At 38.5% G+C, this 18,633-nt stretch overlaps 1 protein-coding gene across 3 annotated transcripts in view; it reads right to left on the bottom strand.

Annotated features, from left to right (window-relative positions):
• Window positions 1–18,633, bottom strand: part of LOC103140255 (ankyrin repeat and BTB/POZ domain-containing protein BTBD11-A) — a 167,531-nt gene that overhangs the window by 28,449 nt on the left and 120,449 nt on the right. Inside the window, exon 1 of one of the 3 annotated variants that reach the window (XM_016673049.1) lies at window positions 14,537–14,596. The exons of the other annotated variants lie outside the window; for them this stretch is intronic. Within the exon in view, the coding sequence (XP_016528535.1) occupies window positions 14,537–14,555 (19 nt within the window). The 5' untranslated portion in view covers window positions 14,556–14,596. Of the gene's footprint in view, window positions 1–14,536; window positions 14,597–18,633 lie in introns of those variants that run through there. 3 annotated transcript variants of the gene reach the window in all.

Raw genomic sequence — 18,633 nt, 5'->3', positions numbered from 1 at the left:
GCTAACAATAAGTAATATAAGCTGACTGACGAGCTTTGAGTTTTTATTTTACCAATTTTCAGTGCCTGACTGATAAAAAAAATCCTTACACATAACATCTTCTGTCTTAAATATGCGTTTCCAAATATACTTAAAAACAAAAAATGAGCTTAAACATCAATATTTGAACATTTATTAACACAGAACTGAAGATTTAAGATGATTTTTTTTTTGCATAACAGTAACTACTGTTGCATTAAGACAGTCATAAAAATAAAATTTAACGATGGCCTTTGCTGGTTTCCAGAGTTAGCAGCTAATTCATCCTCATTGTAAAAGGAAATATTGCTTATCGCCATCTGTGAGCCGGAGCTTTGAAGCGCTGCGACGGGGACGGACGATTCCTTCCCCGTCCTCTGACTCACTGTCAAGGCCTATCACCACCCGGAGGACAAGTTGTGGACATTTAATCATCGGTTAGTAATACGGCCATCTCAGAGCTCTGCCTTTGGGGCACATTAGCAATTCGATGGCAAATATTAATCACAGTCAATTACAGAACATGTCATCATCAACAGGGAGAAGCAGTTACTTTTACCAGCAGTTCTCGGGCTGAAATTAATCATCGGTTGATATAAAATACCTGAAAGAAGGTCACAGATAACCGTCTGTGCTTAATGGATATTTGATCTGCTGGGATGTAGCACACATAAAGGAGTTTCAGGCTAGCTAAATCAGAGGCTAATGGCTTATTAGTTTTAGTTTCCCAAGCTGATTTAAGGAATGTGATAAGCAAAAGATGAAGTAAAGACGTTATTTGCAGGCGAAGAAGCTCCAGAGGGAAGCAAGGGTGGCTGAGTCACAAGAAAATCACTGATCCATCATCTAATTTGTCTCCTTGTGCTCTGAGATCATAGGAACATGATGCATTGTTTGTATTGATAAAAAAAAAATCCAACAAGAGAAGGCAACATGGCATTAACTCCCAACAAGAGGACCGACAACAAAGAACTGAGAACAAATAAACCGTCTTCCTGCGGAAGCAGCATGGTGATTCATTCGGGTTAATACCCCAGCCGTCAGAGCAGCACTTGATGCTCAACTCAAAATAAATACCACACTGGCCCAAACAGAACGTGATAAAAGGAAAAAAACAACAAAGGAGGTTTATACAGAGCTTAGTTAGAGCTGTTCAGATCTGTTTGAGAAAACAGAAACTTTCATGTGTTTTATTGGGGTTTTTATTTGAACAGACCAGCAGAAAGAAGCAAACGACTGCAAAACAGAAGTAGATCCGTCGCAATAAATCAATTAATTGCATGATAAATTTAAACAAACTCAATAATTTCCATTTTAATGATTTATTGTTTTTCTCTTTTCCACCAAAAACTGGATGACAAAAGTCTTCATTCTGGTGCTTTGGTCTCACATAAACCTGTTTGTAGAGACTTGATTACTTATTTTATTAGTTATTTATGCTGTTTTGCTTATTTATTTTGGATCTTTAAAATGTCTTCCAGTGTTAAATGTTCATTAGAATTTAAAGTTTATTTCTTGCATTGTTATTATTATGCAATTTATTACTTGAAGATGTTCTCCAGCAACAATATTATCGTTTATCGCAATAACTTCTGTGGAGCAGAATCCAGCAAAATTTGTTGTGGTGAAATATTAAATAAATTATATGTGGTTTTCACTCTGTAGGAACAGATTTGGCTGGTGAATCTCCAGATATTTTTTGCTTTTTTACTGAACGTTTTGACGATTCCTCTGTGGTTAATCTGTAAACAGAAGTTCAGAAGCCATTTCATTGTAGTCCTGGTGTCCCGTGTCATAATGCTGCCACTACCATGCTTTCTTGTGGGGTTGGTATATTCATATTTTCTGGCATAAACGGTTTGGCACTGATAAAAATACTTATTTTGTCATTACTTCATCTCTGCAGCTCTCTCTAAAGCCGGCCTGCCAGTTTCCAATCTCAAAAAAAAAAAAAATCTAAAAAATGTTTCATGTTTGGACCAGAACAACAATAATCATTGCTTCTCTTTGGTTTAGATTTGATCCAAACACAAAAATTACTCCAAAAACAACAGCAGGTTATCTGGAGCACTTACAAAGAACACTTGAAGTCAGCAGCAGCAGCGTGACGCCATCTGTTTAATCACAATGGGAGACAGCGGGGGAATTAAATATTTCGCTTTGAATCATGAATCATCGACATGTTTTCTACCACATATGTGTTCACTATTGGAGGCAGCAAGCATCAAACCTCTCATGTGGTTATTTCTCCTCTGTTCTGAGGCAAATTCTAACTGAAACAAGCCATTGGAGCCCTGTGATGCAAGATGTCGTAAAATACTGTGAAATGTCTTTTTGGGAAAGTTTGTTTCTGGATCAAAGCAGAGATCATCACAGTGACTCCTTTTTGGTCATTAGCTCCAGTCTGCTGCAGCAGAAACGACAGCAAAGCACCAGAAAAGCCAAAGTCACCAGAAAAACAGACGTGGCGTTTTATCAGAAACCTACTGGGGATGAAGCGGGACTGCATCAGTGCACAATAAATGACTTTTATATGTGTGGCTTTTAGTGTCCACTGTGTCAAATGAGATGTTATGTTTCATCGTAACCATTTTAAAAAGTGCCATAAATGCTTAAAGCCCTGGAACATATGAAAGGCAAATTTGGTTTGTGCAGCAACAGTTGCTTAAAAGGATAGTACACAAACTCTGACACGAATAAACAGCTACAGCTAAACACTCGCAGCTCCTGTCTTATTGCATATAGCCTATCATGTTAGCTTTCAAACACTTGCAAATCACGCAAAGTCAGAAGAAAATAACATCTAATATAGTTGTCAACATGTCTGATGTTTAACTGAACTTGCTAGCAAGCTGGAGCAGAATCTGAATAAAATAACAGGAAATTCAAGGTTTCCTCCAGAAAACTTCTTAAGCCTGGTGTTTGGGTGCTACTGCCGTCGTGTTTTTGAATTAAAAAATGTTTAAAGTTGACAGGAAATGTGAAAATATCACTTGACAATTATGGGTTATTGAAATATTTGAAGAACACCAACTTTAAAGTCCTAAAAAATGCAAACATTTTAAAAAGACTTAAAAAAAAGAAGCAATGTTAAGCCTGGTGGGGGCACAAGTAAAGACTGGTGGCCCGCCAGGCTTATAATACACTGGGGAAAATCCTGAGCTGCTATTTACAGCCCCACATGTGCCTTAAAGTACTAATAATACCCCTAATAATGTAAACTTTCAGCCTAATACAGGTGAAACAATGAGTTATGTTATAAACAACAAAGTTAATTCTGGCTACTGTCTTAGCATTAGCATTTTAACATAATTTAGCACATTTAGAAGAACTATGCAGAAGTATTTTATGCAAGTTTGCGAAAGGAGAAGAAGGGAAAACAAAACAAAACAATCCTGAAATAATTATCTGACCTCCAGACATCCTTGTTCTGATGATCAGGAGAGAGCACTGAGCAGTCTGAAAAGAGCTGAAAGAAAAGACAACAAACTCTGCTTCATGCCAAGTTCTGCAAGGAAATCAGCTAAAGGCTATAATTAAAGTTATAAGAGGTCGTTACATGACATAATCACCTAATTTGCATATTTGGTTATGTTTGATCCAGTCATTTGAAGAAAGGAATATAAACTCTGGCAAGAGAAAAGGTGATTAAAAATAATCTAAATACTTTTAGAGCTAGAAAAGGAACTTTTTTAAATAATTTAATGTCAATTTAGAAATGCCTGAACCTACTCTGCGGAAATCAGTTAACATGAAATTTAACCAAAAGAGGAGATTTCAGTGACTGACTGTAAGAATCAAATGCAGGAACTTATTTTTAGTTAAAAACAACATAAAAAATATATTTAAATTATATTTGCATACTTTGTAATTCGGAGCGGGATCCCCGGCCAATTTCCACTAACTGGACTTCCAACGTTTCAATGGCTCCTCAGCTGCTTTTCCAGGGAAAACAAGATGTTGGATTTGTTCAATAAAAATTTCAGGGATGTTTCCATTCCAAGACCTTCTCTTAGCAAAGCGGATCAAAATGTTTTTTTTTTCTCTACTCTAGTTCTGAGGAAACCTGTCCAAAAGCAGAACTGTGAGAAAACAGTCAAAGGATTTCTGAAGGGTAGTTTTGAGGCTACAGCCTGGGATGGACTTCACTAGACACATATGCAGAACATTAAAGGTGAACTATTATGTTCCCTTGAAAAGGTTAGGATAGGTCTATGGGCGATACAAAACATAATCATTACATTTTTTGAACAAAATCATTCTTAGATGATGATATTTTAGTCTGCTGAGTCCTGTCTATTTTGAGCTCCTTTAAGGACGAGCTGCTGTCAGGTCTCTCTCTCTCTCTCTCTCTCTCTCTCTCTCTGCTGGTCACAACCCCAACTCAGCGTTTACACTTTCATGTGAAAACAGCTGCAAAGAGATGCGCAGTTATACAACTGTCCATCTCTGAAAAGCATAAGTGGAGCCTCCTGCACAAACAACGAGAGTGCAGCAAGTGGTTTCTGGACAGTAAAGTCAACAACAAAATGTGTGTCTTTTCCAGCAGCCATTGTACAGTGCATACAGTGGGAAAACCAGTTGACCAAATGTGCTGGAGCTACGCTTGGGTTGCTTGGTAACAGGTTGGGCTTCGCTGGTTGCTAGGTAACGGTTACATTCCAGAGGTTTTGAAACTAGTCATTTTCCAGATACCAAAAACATAAACTTATTGTCAAAAAACGACTGCATGTTGGTTTTTTTTTAAACAATCGGGTTGCTTTTAGTAGCAACAGAAACCCAGAAGGAAGAACAAAATGTGAATTTTCCTTAATATGTCGCCTTAAATGCCATTATTGAGTGTGTAAGTAATTATCTAAACTCATGTGTGGAAAACACCATCCCTACTGAACACAAAGACATTTCGAGAGTTACAAACCCCGGAGGTTTCACGGAGAGACAATGAATTAGAGACAATAAAAGCTTACTACCTCCACATGGGACTGAAATACTTCATGCAGGTGTGATAATTGGCAAATCAGACCAGTTACAAAGTGAAAAGAAAGCAAACCTGAAAGACGCAAAACAAGGAGCAAGCAAGAAAAGCAGATAAATCGATTTATTGTTTTATTACTCTAAAACTGCTATTAGCCTCCTGCCTCCATTTTAAAATGCTATTAGTGAGCCTGCATTAGCTGCAGCTGTCTGTCTTTCTGGCACAAAGTGCAACATGAGTGTTAAACGCAGATAAATTCACTCTGTTCCTCGGTTGTTGGAGTCAATGAGAGAGGCGATGTTGAGTATCCTCTTTTCTCACCTGACAGGCGCAGCGGCAATAATTGCGAATGAAAAACATAGATTGTTGAGTGTTTACTTTCTCCAGAGAGCTGCTTCACACACAAAGAAAGGCCTGGTTTCACAAATCAAAGTCTAGCATATCAAATACACACACAACTCCTGCAGCTCAAATTTCTCAAGCTGTTTATATATTTAAGGACGAATTGTTTCAAGACAAATAATCACAATCACATTATCAAATTTGGGTTTGGTACTTTGCAATCATTCAAATTACATTTAATTGCTTTCCTGCTTGGATTGTTTTCTCTCTGCGACTTGGACAATTTGTCAAGTGATTTCATAGGTCAGTGCTGCCACATCATCATCTCATGTGAACAACAAACTGCATCAGTCCTGGATATCCATTCACGCCCCCTCCACTATGCAGAAAAAAAACCCAACTTCAAAGGTTTGCTTGGATGTAATTAGGCAATCATATCTCTGCTGTCTTCTATAATTTAAATTATAGACAACTTAAACTGACTTTCTAACATTGGTGCATACTCAACGGTCATTTTATTAGGTACACCTTTCTAGTACCGGTTTGGACCCCCTTCTGCCTTCAGAACTGATTGAACAAGGTACCTGAAATAGTCCTCAGAGAGTCTGGTCCGTATTGACATGACAGCATCAGTTGCTGCAGATTTGTCGGCTGCACATCCATGACGCAAATCTCCCGGTCCACCACATCCAAAAGGTTTTCTATTGGACTGAGATCTGGGGACTGTGGAGGCCAGTCGAGTTCAGTGAACTCATTGTTCAAGGAACCAGTCTGAGATGATTGGCGCTTTATGACATGGCGCCGTATCCTGCTGGCAGCAGCCATGAGAAGATGGTCCACTGTGGTTTAAAGGGATGGGCCTGGTCAGCAGCAACACTCAGGTAGGCTGTGGCGTTGATGTGATGCTCAGTTGGTACTAAAGGGCCAGGAAAATATCCCCACACCACTGCACCACCACCACCAGGCTGAGCCGTTGATCCAAGGCAGGATGGATCCATGATTTCATGTTGCTGACGCCAAATCCTGACCCGACCATCTGAATGCCGCAGCAGAAATCAAGACTCATCAGACCAGGCAACGTTTTTCCAATCTTCTTTTGAGCCTGTTTGACAGGTGTACCTAATAAAGTGGCCAGTGAGTGTATTCAGCTAGTCAAACTGACTTTCTAACATATATCTAATCTACATTCACATTGTTTCCAATAATACCATTTATGTGTGGGGCATTAAAAAGATGCATATTATATGGGTCTAAAGAACCCATGTCATAAGAAATAAAGAGGATTTATCTGGCATAAAGTCGTGTCTCATCCATCTCTTCTTACAGCGTTGTAACAAATTACAATACTAAAGCGTGAAAAGCGTATCAGCAGCCATGTTGCTCAGGTAATAAAAGGTGGAGGGAAAATTATGATGTTGGAAAATAAACAGAGCGTTGATTAAATCTGGGATAACCTCAATCAGTATCGACATCTCATTATGATATCATGTTTTCTAGTTTTATGCTGACATCTCTTACACAAAAAGAAAGAACCAGCTTTAAGTGTGACAGGTACACTGTCACAGTTTTTTTCCATTTCTATGGTGTAATCTATCAGAGATATCAAGATAACACAGTCTGACAGAAAGAAAATAGAATTTCAGAGCTAGGAGCTGAAAAGTTGGAACAGAGTTAGTAAATATTTAACTAAAGGACGAAGCGTCTAAAGTTCAGACTCAGGTTTAGATGGATGTTATGTCCTTCTTTCTAAAGTACTGACTTCTATAATATCATATTTAAGACGTTGTCAGGATCCGTGTTTTTGTGTGTTTATTTTTGAGTTTTCTGTGTTCTGTCCTGTTTCCCTGTGAGTCTCTGTCCTGTCCTCCCCGTTGATTGCTCCCCAGGTGTGTCTCATTCCCTTAATTACCCCGTGTGTATTTAAACCCTCCTGTTGTCTGTGTTCCTTGTCGGATCCTCGTCGTATGTTGTCGTTTGTCAATGTCTGATGTTGTTTCACTCGCCAGTAGAACTGCTAAGTCCTGGTTTGTGTTTGTTCCCCGTATAGTCCTGTTTGACAGTTGCTACCGGTATTTAGCTGCGTGCTTGTTCCTGCCGTGCTGCCTGCCTTGGACTGTTTGTTGAGCATAATCATTAAATATATTCATCATCTTCACTATAACCTGGGTCTCAGCGTCTCTCCTCACCACCAACAACTCCACTTTACGACAGACGTAACAGTTCTTTTTTTTTTCCTCAAGAACTGGAATGTGAAAAAAGAAAGAAAAGGGTTAAAAAGCTCTTTAGGTTTTTGGAGAACTGTTAAAAGTTGAAAATATTGCTCTTACTGATGACTTTATGCAAATAGCTGCAACTCAATGTATTCATAGATGAGGATGACTTGGTTAAGTTTACACCAAACATCAGAAAAGGAAAGAAATGTGACATGATGATGAATATTTCAGATTATACTAGGATTTTCCTGCACTAGAAGGAGAAAATACCAAGGGAGAAAGAGTTGTTTTGATGAAAAAAGGCCATGTAGATGTCAAAGGTCATGGATGAACGGGCATGCAGGTTCAAGAAAGGCGACAGCAGCTGAAATAACCGCTAGTTAGAACCAAGGTAAGTGGAATACCGTCTCTAACTTTAAAGTAAATGGGTTTCAGCAGCAGGAGGCCAAACCTGTTGTCGCTCCTGGTTCAACAAAACTGAACAATAACTGATTGGAAAAACGCCGACTGGCCTGAATAGTCTGAATTTCAGCTGCAACAATCACATGGTTGTGTCTGGATTAGGTGTAAACATGAAATATGAATCCGTGTTGCTATAAATCAACAGGTCAGGCTGCCGGAGGAGCACATCTGTACCAACTTTACTGAATATTATTGTTGATAACTTCCATCTTTATGATCACAGTACAGCCATAGTAGTTGCTTCTTCCATTAAGATGAAGAAACATGTCAGAAATTGCTTCTTGACTACAACAACAAGTTCAACTTACTGCATCCCTGAGTCTATTTGCAACAGATTTTTCCAAATATGCAGTTTGGGAATCTGAAACACCTTGGCGCAATGCTACTTTACTCACTATTTGCTAGCAGTTGCAAAACAGCCAATCCAGAAGCAGCATTCATTTTCCTTGATGCTGATTGGCTGAACCCCCAAGAATAGAGACAAGGAAGACGTTGGCTTCTGCAGTAATGCGAAGATTGTTTCTAAAGAGCTTCTTACTATGTATCAGGCCTACTATGTATTGGCTAATCGGGAGTACCGGGACATTCCCCAGTGGGTCGGTCAGACATTTGGGCAACAAGGACCAGTTTTCTCTCTTTCTTTTCTTTTTTTATCCGGCTTGCTACCGCGGTCTCTAGGCCATGTATGGCAGGTCTTTTTAGCATAAAATAGGCTTCATCTGACTATAATTAAACTCCAAAAACTTCAGGGCTCAAAATGATTCAGTTTGACTGACATTGTTATTTCAGACAAACTACGTGATGCCATCATATCAATACAGATTAAAGTCTCTAAGAATATTATCTGGAAGCAGGATGAATCCATGTTATGAAGATTTCAAGGTGTTCTGAAGCAACAACCCAATTATTAGCTATATTAGTTGTACCTAAAAGGGCCAGAGAGTCCACTAACACACTGATTTCTTTCTTTCTCACATCAGGAAATGCTAACCCACCATCTAATAATAACTCCAATGAGATTTGATTACTGTAAAATACAAGATAAGACTTTCCTTGATTTGGTTTGGATGGATGAGTGTGAACCAGACATGGACTGTGAGGTGGAGTTGTGTTGTCAGCATGCCGGTTTCGGTAGACAGAGAGAGAAAATGGCACTCGCCCGGAGTTAAGGCTCAGTGAACATTTCTTTTTAGAAAATATTAACTCTAAGTTGGTGAGACATACGTTGGGTGGTTGGCACGGCAGACTTGTAGGAGGGCAGAGAAGCTACGCAAAGTGAAGCGAAATGACAGGCGGCCCCCCAAAAAAGATTGAGCTGTCCATTATGAAGAGACTGAAAAAGACTCCAGGGTGGTTTTATCATCACCAGCTAAAGTGCTGCAGTGGGCACAGTGCCTGTTTTTAAACTTAAAAGCCCCAAATCACAGAGATGCCGCCTCATCGCACCCTGTTTCATGTTGTTTACTAAGAGCATTATGGTTTCTATGAGCTTTTAACAACTTAACAGAGATGTACTGACTCATTTTGTGTTTCTCTGCCCTCCCCCATCGCTCCATCCTCACCTGGGCAGAGAAATGGGTCAGACTGTGAAAGATTAGGAATGATGATGTATAGCAAAGTGGGAAAAAGTATTTTAACTCTAATAAAATGAAAAATGATTCAACCTCTGATGGACTGGAGATGAAATGTAACACCCCCTCCTGTGTGCAAAGCTATCCCATTATCCCATCTTCACACAGTGAGAGAGGGATAATGGAGCAGAGAGGATGGGAAGATGTCTGAGTCGCAGCAATAAAAAGCTGAGATGTTAATGAAATTTTGCAGAAATGCTGTAAAAAGTAAGTCTTAATTATACTTTTTTTGTATTCAAGGCCCTGAAGCTCCGGTACGGGTGTAAATTTGAAAGATAATCTTCCTGCAAATATTGAAATGTTTAACATCTACGTTATCAAGCTGAGGCACGAAAGAAGGATAAAGTCAAAACACTGAGCTAAATATAAAACGAAAACAGATGGATTTGCTTTGGAGCTCTATTTTTGTTTTTGGATACCTGCAGTTTTCTAAGTTTTTTCACCAGTTTCATCTGTTTGATTAGCATCGTTATTCTCATACAGCAGACCTTCTTATTTCAGACATGCTGATGCAAATCCACTAATACAGCCAAGCAGAACCAAACCACGTTTTTTCTGTCAAGTCACATGAAGCGCAGAACTGATCAAAGACGAGGAGAAAAATATTTCAGGTCACATCCACACCACATATATCAATCTGTAATAAAATAATTCAAACCCAGCTTGTAGTAAAAACCTGAGAAATTGGATGGATGTTGCTTATTTAAATCAGTTAAAAACTAGTTTTTCAGAGTAATTTGCTTCAGTTGTTGCATGTTTGGTGTAAATTAACACAAAATAATAATGCATGATCATATCCTGAAAAATCAATAAACTTTAAAATCTAATGAACATTTAAACACTTGAACTAGAAGACATTTAAAATATTCGAAATAAATGAAAAAACTACAGAAACAACAAATAAAATGAATCATGAAGTCTCTGAAAACAAAATTATCTTTCAAAAAAAAGGGATAGTTGAAACCAAAGAACCACACTGAATACTTTTATCATTCAGTTTTTGGTAAAAAGAGAGAGAAAACAGAAAAGCAATAAGTAAAGCAAATGAAAATGATTGAGTTTCTTTTAATTTATTGTGCAATTTATTTATTTATTGTTTATTGCGACAGGCCTGTGACCCAGTTTCTGCATTTCTCACAATCAAAGCCACTTGTTTTTCCACGTTTGTGCTTTTACGGGTGAATCTATCTCAAAAAACATCAAGAAACCAGAATTATGCGGTGAAATAATGAATAAGAGTCTTAGCTACATTGCACAGCATTAAGAATAATTTCTGTGAAGCAGGAACTGCAGCAACAGGAGAGCCTCATTAGCACAGCCCTGGACTGTATTAATACATCATTTTTTGACAGAAACCTGATTGTATCTGAAAGGTTCAATGTTCCAGCTGGTCACAATATGTCAGTTCAACACGCCTGGATCGTTTATGCCACACAGAGCAAGGCACGTAGCTGAAGAGAAAGCAAAAAAGTCCTGAAAGAATAGCTCAGACGCCAGCATCTTTATGCCGCTATGGCGAAAACAGAACAAATGTAAGCATAAGATAAGAGGAGATATAATGTTGGCCTCAGAGATAAAACACTTAGCTTTCCCACTTCTAAGGGAATCAAATTATGGACATAGTGATGAATGCTCTTCTTCAACAGCCTCTTCTATTATCCGTTAATTACCAAACAAGTCGAGCGTGAAATTGCCCCGGCAATCAGCTCTGTGAGGCTGCTTTACTTTTAAGCCGCCCTGTTTATAGTTCAGATTTTGAGCTAATAAGTTAGAAACGATTTTGGTGAAAACAATTCAGCTTTCCGAGTGTCTGATGATCAAACACCTGCTTCCTGCTGCTTATTTGTTCCAGGCCTTTTCTGCAGCTGGATCACGCCGCGTTTTCACAAACGGTTCCTTGTTATGAGCAATTATTCTGAGTAATTACTGTAAATCAGAGCCCGACTGGATCCAGCTCTTATCAAGTATCAAAATGCTTGATAAAAGCTGGATCCATTGCGGATCATTTCTGAGCAATCGTGGTCAGATTTTTTTCTCTCCTTGCAGTTTCAAGCTTACACTTTAGACCTGAGCAGTTTTCTAACAACAGGAAACTTACTCGATGACTCACACACAGGCACACGCTGCAGTTTTCACAAATATGCTTCTCAAAGCTCCTGATCTATCCTACTTTTTAGTTGTTCACAAATATCTTGCACAGCATCTAATTCACAAAGCAAATAGCTCTTACCTGAGTGAAGTTACCCCCCACCTTCTTCAAATCAGACAAAAATGGTGGCAAACATTTTCAAAGATAATAAGAAATGTTTCCAGATGTCACGAAAGGTCAACCAGCCCCTGCCCATTTTCTTCAAACCAGATAAAATTGGTGTCAATCAACTTGACTACATTTGTGCTGCTTAAACTTTATGAATGATTTTGTAAAAGTGTGGGCTGGTTGACCTTTTGACCTTTAAACTTTTATTAATATCTTCAAAGCCAAAGCAGCACAAACAAAAAGTTTTTGCTGCACAAACGTAGCCGAGTTTATTTGACACCAATTTTGTCTGATTTGAAGAGGGTGAGGGGTTTGGTTGACCTTTCATGACCTCTGGAAACATTTCTTAATATCTTTAAAATGACAGCGGCACAAACAACAATTTAACGTTTCACACCATTTTTGTCTAATTTGAAGAAGCTGGGTGGCCAACTTCACTCAGGTTTTTACAACAACTTCTGCAGTTACCGAAAGAAAAGAAATCACAAAGATGAAAAGAATTTAAAAAAAGAGAAAACATACCTTAAAGTTCCTGCATCAAATTAAAACAAAAAATGGAAAAAGAAAACATCCTTAGATATGATAAGGGATGAGAAAATATCAGATTGGGAACTAATCGTTCACAATTATTAGAAGAATAATCAACAATTTTTATTATAAATAAGAATTTTTGCCATTTATACTTTAAGGAGCTTAGAGAGAAAGTAATTCATTATGTTAAAGTATTAAATATTCCCACTAAAAAAGGTTGAATAGTTGTCACAGTGTAAGTAAAATAAGAACGATAGCTGCTAAAAAGAATGCTGAAATATAATAACCACCTAATCATCTCTAGGGATTGAGTTTCAACTGAACTTTTATTGAACTGCTGTTGTGGAGGAGTCGGTATGAAGCAGAAAGTTACATTAAATCATACAAAAAAACAGCAGACTTTGCAGATTTAGGTTGGAGGTTCTCATTTTTCAAGGGTGGAAACATGACAATATTGGCTGGTATAAGGAGGTTTCAAGAAGTTTTGTCACAGATTAAAGAAGCATCAGTTGGAAAATTTTAATGGGCACAACTTTTAGAACATTGCTGTTACTACTATTATTTTTTTTCAGCAATTTAACAAGTAGATCCGGAGGAAGCCAGGAATATTCATTATCTCAATAGTAATTATTAGGCGAGTCTTAATGATGTCTTTAAATTATTGGACGTGCATCCTCAGGCCGTTTGAATAATAAGTTAACATCAGGCTGTTTAAATTATTTAAGAGTACAGGAAGATCCGACTGTTCCCTCCTCATTTGGAGCTGTAACTTTCATACTTGTATTTTGATTATGCCAACAAAAACAAAACTATAAAGTCAGTCTATTTAAAGCAACCTGGCATCTCTTCCTTTGTGCTTTTTAGAGCAAAAAAAAAAAAAAGAAGGCCATGTTATATTTTGCCAGACAGTTACCTTTTTTTTCCATCCTGTGTTTGAAGAGGACACATTTCACCATTAAATAGGCACCACACTACTTTATATCTGTCTGAGAGATGTAATAACAGCAAGTATTTATTTATCCACAGTGCTCCGGGAGGAAAATTGCCATCTTATATCTCATCTTTGCTGCTCTGGACCATATTTCACCTGCGACAGGGGAAGACTGATGGTTCAGGAACTCCATACCAGGAATGAATTATGTATCACTGCAGTTTATCTGAGCAGGCACACTATTTTTTTATAGCAAAATTTACTAAGCATAACACCTTTAGACTGCTTTCATATTGCCTATACCTTTTTAAAGTTGTAGTTTTTCCCAAATGCCTATAAATTGCTGTTAATTTTATTTTTTTTAGTGTTTTTAACAAGTTTTTTTTTTGGGGCAAAATGAATATAGCTGTTGTGTTGCAAGATCTAACTTTGTACAAGAAACAACACCCTTGAATTTTGATTAAAGTACAGTTTGAAAATAACCTTTAAGCAGATATTAAACATACTTTCTATTTAATTTCCGTTATTGGTCGGATGGGATGTTCTAATCTTCAAATAAATTATTTTTGGTAATAAGTATCTGTAAATATCAGTCTTGGCGAAATTAATCTGCATGATTTGTTTACCTTATGGCCCGCCTGCATGTTATTGTTTATATCCGGAAATTTTGCGCATGCGCACAATTATGGAGCGCAAATTAAAAACGATTCGCGCTGCCGCGGTAGAACTAAATAAAATCTGGAGATGTAGATATTAATTTAGTGCACTGCGCCTCAGCAAAGTGGGAAATAACGCAGGAAAACCGCTAAAGAACAACTCAAAACCACTTTTTTTTCTCTCTGTACAATATGTATGCAGTCTCGTTACCATAGCAACTGACAACAGCGCCACAATACTTTTCAGGATTCAACGGCCAACCGCTCCCTCCGCCCCCAAAACATTTCTCACACAGAGAACAGAACATTCAGCTTGTCACAGAGGCATATGTTTTTAGGCTTGATGTTTATGTGTCGATTATTAATAACTGACACCTGTGGTAGATTAGCTACCGCCGCTATTAGCTAAGCTAACAGTACGTTAGTTGATTAGCTAATTTAAACACCTGTCAAACAAGCGTAACTGAACTACTTCCCTCTCCCTCGCTATTTTTTTCTTAATTAAGACTTTTTTACTCACCTTGTTGTCTAGCTGACATAGTGTAGCAAAGCACCGTAACGTTTTAGCGCGTTATATTAGCTGTGTCCGAATTCAGGGTCTGCATCCTTCGAAGGACGCATTTGTAGGCCGATTACGTCATAGCGTGGCGACAAAGACTCCTTCAAATGCAAATGCATCCTTCAAATGCGTCCTTCTTTTCCCCAGATTTGAAGGATGGGTCCGGTGTATCCTTCACCATAGACATAATATAAGCTTATATTATAACTGTGTCCGAATTCAGGGTCTGCATCCTTCGAAGGACGGATTTGTAGGCCGATTACGTCATAGCGTGGCGACAAGGCCTGTCCGAATTCTAAGACTCCTTCAAATGCATCCTTCAAATGCGTCCTTCTTTTCCCCAGATTTGAAGGATGGGTCCGGTGTATCCTTCACGGCCCGCGATATCCCATAATTCATTGCGGGTTCCAACTGGGCATTCAGGCAGAGCGATAATGGCGGTGAATAGCGACAAATTATTTAGCTATATAATCAGTAATACATGACTGAAAAACAAATTTCGGCTCCGTTGTTTTTTTCTTTTTCTTCTCCGCTCTCTGCCTTGCGCTGTCACGGTTGCTTGGCAACATGAGTTACGCTGAGCTGGGGCCGCGATTCATTAAATTTGCAAGCGACTTTGGAAACAAAACAAGCCCAAAACCGCTTATAATAATCGGGCTTCGCGACAGAAACACAAAATAGTTCCTGTTTCTCCAACAACGAAACGCTCATCCTTTCTTTACATTTCTGGCGCTGCTGATAATGTCGCATATAAACGGCGGTCGCTCCAAAAGATGCGCAGAGAAAATAACATTAAATTAGCAAAGACCATCGTAACGCACAGTAACGCAAAGTGATTTCGTTAAGTAACTGTAATCTCTCACTTCATGGTGTATCACAAAAACACACAAAATGAAACTTCTACAGGTATGACGGATTTATAAAACAAACCGTAACATTGATGTGCGCATGCGCATTACCACAAGGTATGCTGGATTTACGAGCAGTCTGAATCTACATTCAAAGACTTAAAAGCAGAGTCTTTGAATCGTCATTCAAAGACTCTGCTTTTAACGTAGATTCAGACTAAACTTTTTTTATTCTTGTCTTGCAGGCTGACGTTTGTAAGAACGAACCAGTCAGACTGGATAGTAGATGATAGAATAGGTTTTCCTTTCTGTCTTTTACCTCTTTCTCCGTCTATCCCTCTATCTTTTCAGATGGAGGTTTTAGCATAGACTGAAGTTGAGGGTTCGTTCACAAGTGTTGGCACACGAAACGAAAAAGAAAGGTATATGTGCCGAGGCCGTTTTATAAGGACTTTGTCTTTAAAGCCCCATACCTTACGCCATCCCGCTAGAGGCTCCTTCCCGCTGGAGGCGCCTTCCCGCAGGAATGGCGCCTTCCCGCAGGAAGCGTAAGGTACGGGGCTTTAAAGACAAAGTCCTTATAAAAAGGCCCCAGCACTAAAACTTTTCTTTTTCGTCTCACGTGCCAACACTTGTGAACGAACCCTCATCTTCAGTCTATGCTAAAACCTCCATCTGAAAAGATAGAGGGATAGACGGAGAGAGAGGTAAAAGAAAGAAAGGAGAACCTATTCTATCCTCTACTCTCCTGTCCAGGTTCGTTCTTACAAACGTCAGCCTGCAAGACAAAAAGACAAAAAGTCTAATGACCAAATGATGGCAGAGGACCTACATTCAAGGACTCTGCTTTTGTCGGCCATTGACGTCATCGGTGACGTATGATTCGGGCTTTGACTTAGCCAACCGAGGATCACGTGACCAGCTGAATCAATCAAATGCAGGTGACGTCACAGTCCTACTTCCATACAGTATTTGAACGTAGGCCCTTTTCCTTTTTAGCCTTCCCGCAGGAGGCGTAAGGGAGGAAACTGGCGCTCTGCGGGGAGGAGGAAGAAGAGTTGCCAGAGGCAGGTGATTGGCTTAGCAGGTTATTGCTTTTACTTACGGTAATCTGATTGGCTCAGCTGGTCACGTGATCCTCGGGTGGCAAAGTCAAAGCCCGAATCACACGTCACAGATTGACGTCAATAACAGGTGTTCTGACTATCCAGCGTACCCGTAAATCCAGCATACTTTACGGTAATGCGCATGCGCACATCGATGTTACGTCACATCCTGCTCACTCAGCAGTATGTGACTGCAACAAGCAGAACAGCACCTCTTTCTGGACACTGCGTGGAAATAACTAGATTTTTCTTTTTATTATTATTTACCATAAACTTCTGAGAAATAAAATGTTACATGTCTCAAATGGGTTGAAACAATGATAACCAGTGATGTTTTTTTATTGATGTGTCTCGGCTTCTCCTTTGTCCTTCGTGGAGAGCCTGTAAACATGAACAGCGTTAGTGAAATGAGCAACCAGGGCTTTGGGCTCCTCACTTTAGTCCTCCTGGTGAAACGCTGTCCGTATTTTGGTTCCTTTTTTCCCCTCTTTCTTTGTTTTAACAGGGTATTTTGGTCAATTTCAGTCTAAAAAGACACATAGGTAAGGGTTAAAGTTGAATAGATGCGACTGTTTGAAAAAAGGTCTCATTTAAATCCAGAAGTATCAGCTTTGGTAAATTTTTCCTCTTTTTTGCAGAAAGGCAGATGGAGGAACATGTTGGAAGTAGGACTCTTGATGCAGTCATAATGTACACTTACTAAGCAGATGCACACTCGTGTTACTCAGTGATTCGTTAACTGAAGATCAATCTGTTCACAAAAAAGCAACATGAGGAGAAAATGTTGCCACAGAAGCCACTCAGATCCACTAAACTTACACTTGCAAGCAGTTTGTGTTCACTGGATTGTGTGAATGTTTAACTCAGGCAGAGGAAAGCCTATGCGATGCTGACAATAAACTGGATTTGTAATTTACAGCATCTAAAAAGTCTTATTAATATCACCAGGCATCTTTCTTTCCAATTATTCTGAAATTGGATTAATATCCAAAATATACAGGTATTAAAATGCAATGTGGTTTAGTGAAATGATTTCTCATATTATACAGGATTTACTGAAGCTGTACTTGTATTTAATAGGCTGTTGAGTGACTACTCCACATTATTAGTTTGTACATATTAATGATTACAGTTGCCTGGAAACAGCTGAGCAGTGGCTGCTCATGTCCCGTTAAATTAATAAATATCAGATTATTTTTCCACATATTTTTAGTTTCTAAAATTACTGCAGGCAAAACATGATTTTTAAAAAATAGGATCTGGCAGTGGTGATAAACTATTAGTGATAAACTCTCTGCATCGACAAATCCCCAAACTGTCTTGTAACCTCTGAAAGGAATTATAGTTTCTTTCAGTCTTTCCCAGCTTTTCTTTTTTTTTTATTTTAACTTTAACTCAGAAATTTCCAAAATATTTTTGAAGAATTCTCAAATTTATGCTAATATGCTGTCATATAAGTTGGAGTTACAAATAAAAATAATAGAAGAGTAAAAACTGGATCTCATTAGTAAAAAGGAAGTCTATATAATACGAACTTGTACATTGGTTAACTTTTAACGTTTCAAACTCAGAAATTTCCTAATTATTTTTAGAAAAGGTCTCAAAATTTACAATATTTTTAGTAGAAATTATTCCTTTTTTTAATATATCTACAATGGTACTAACAAACAAAGAATATTTCAGAGGTATTTCTAGCAATTTTTTTTTAACTTTTCAAACCCTGAAATTTCTTCTTTTTTTTTCTAGAAAATTTCTCAAAATTTACAAGATTTTAGTGGAAATGTGTGCGTGTATATATTTATACATAACCTATATGTCAGGTGTGGTGGTTGCGAGGTGGCGAGGAGAGACGCAGAGACCCAGGCTGTGATAAAGATGATGATGGATTTAATGAAGAAAGCTCAACAGTCCAGAACAGGCAGCACGGCAGAGAGTTAGCACACGGCTAATTACCGGTAGCAACTGAAAAACTAAGGACTGAAAAAGAGAACTACACCAACACAGGACTTTACAGTTTGACTGTGGTGGCAGGCAGACAAATGACATATGACATATGACGTACATTTGACAAGGATCGGACAAGAGACAGAGACAACAGGTGGAC

The sequence above is a fragment of the Poecilia formosa genome, unplaced genomic scaffold, assembly GCF_000485575.1.
Source record: "Poecilia formosa unplaced genomic scaffold, Poecilia_formosa-5.1.2 Scaffold69, whole genome shotgun sequence".
NCBI lineage: Eukaryota > Metazoa > Chordata > Actinopteri > Cyprinodontiformes > Poeciliidae > Poecilia > Poecilia formosa.
The sequence above is the reverse complement of the archived record's forward strand: the minus strand, read 5'-3'. Positions and strand labels throughout refer to the sequence as shown.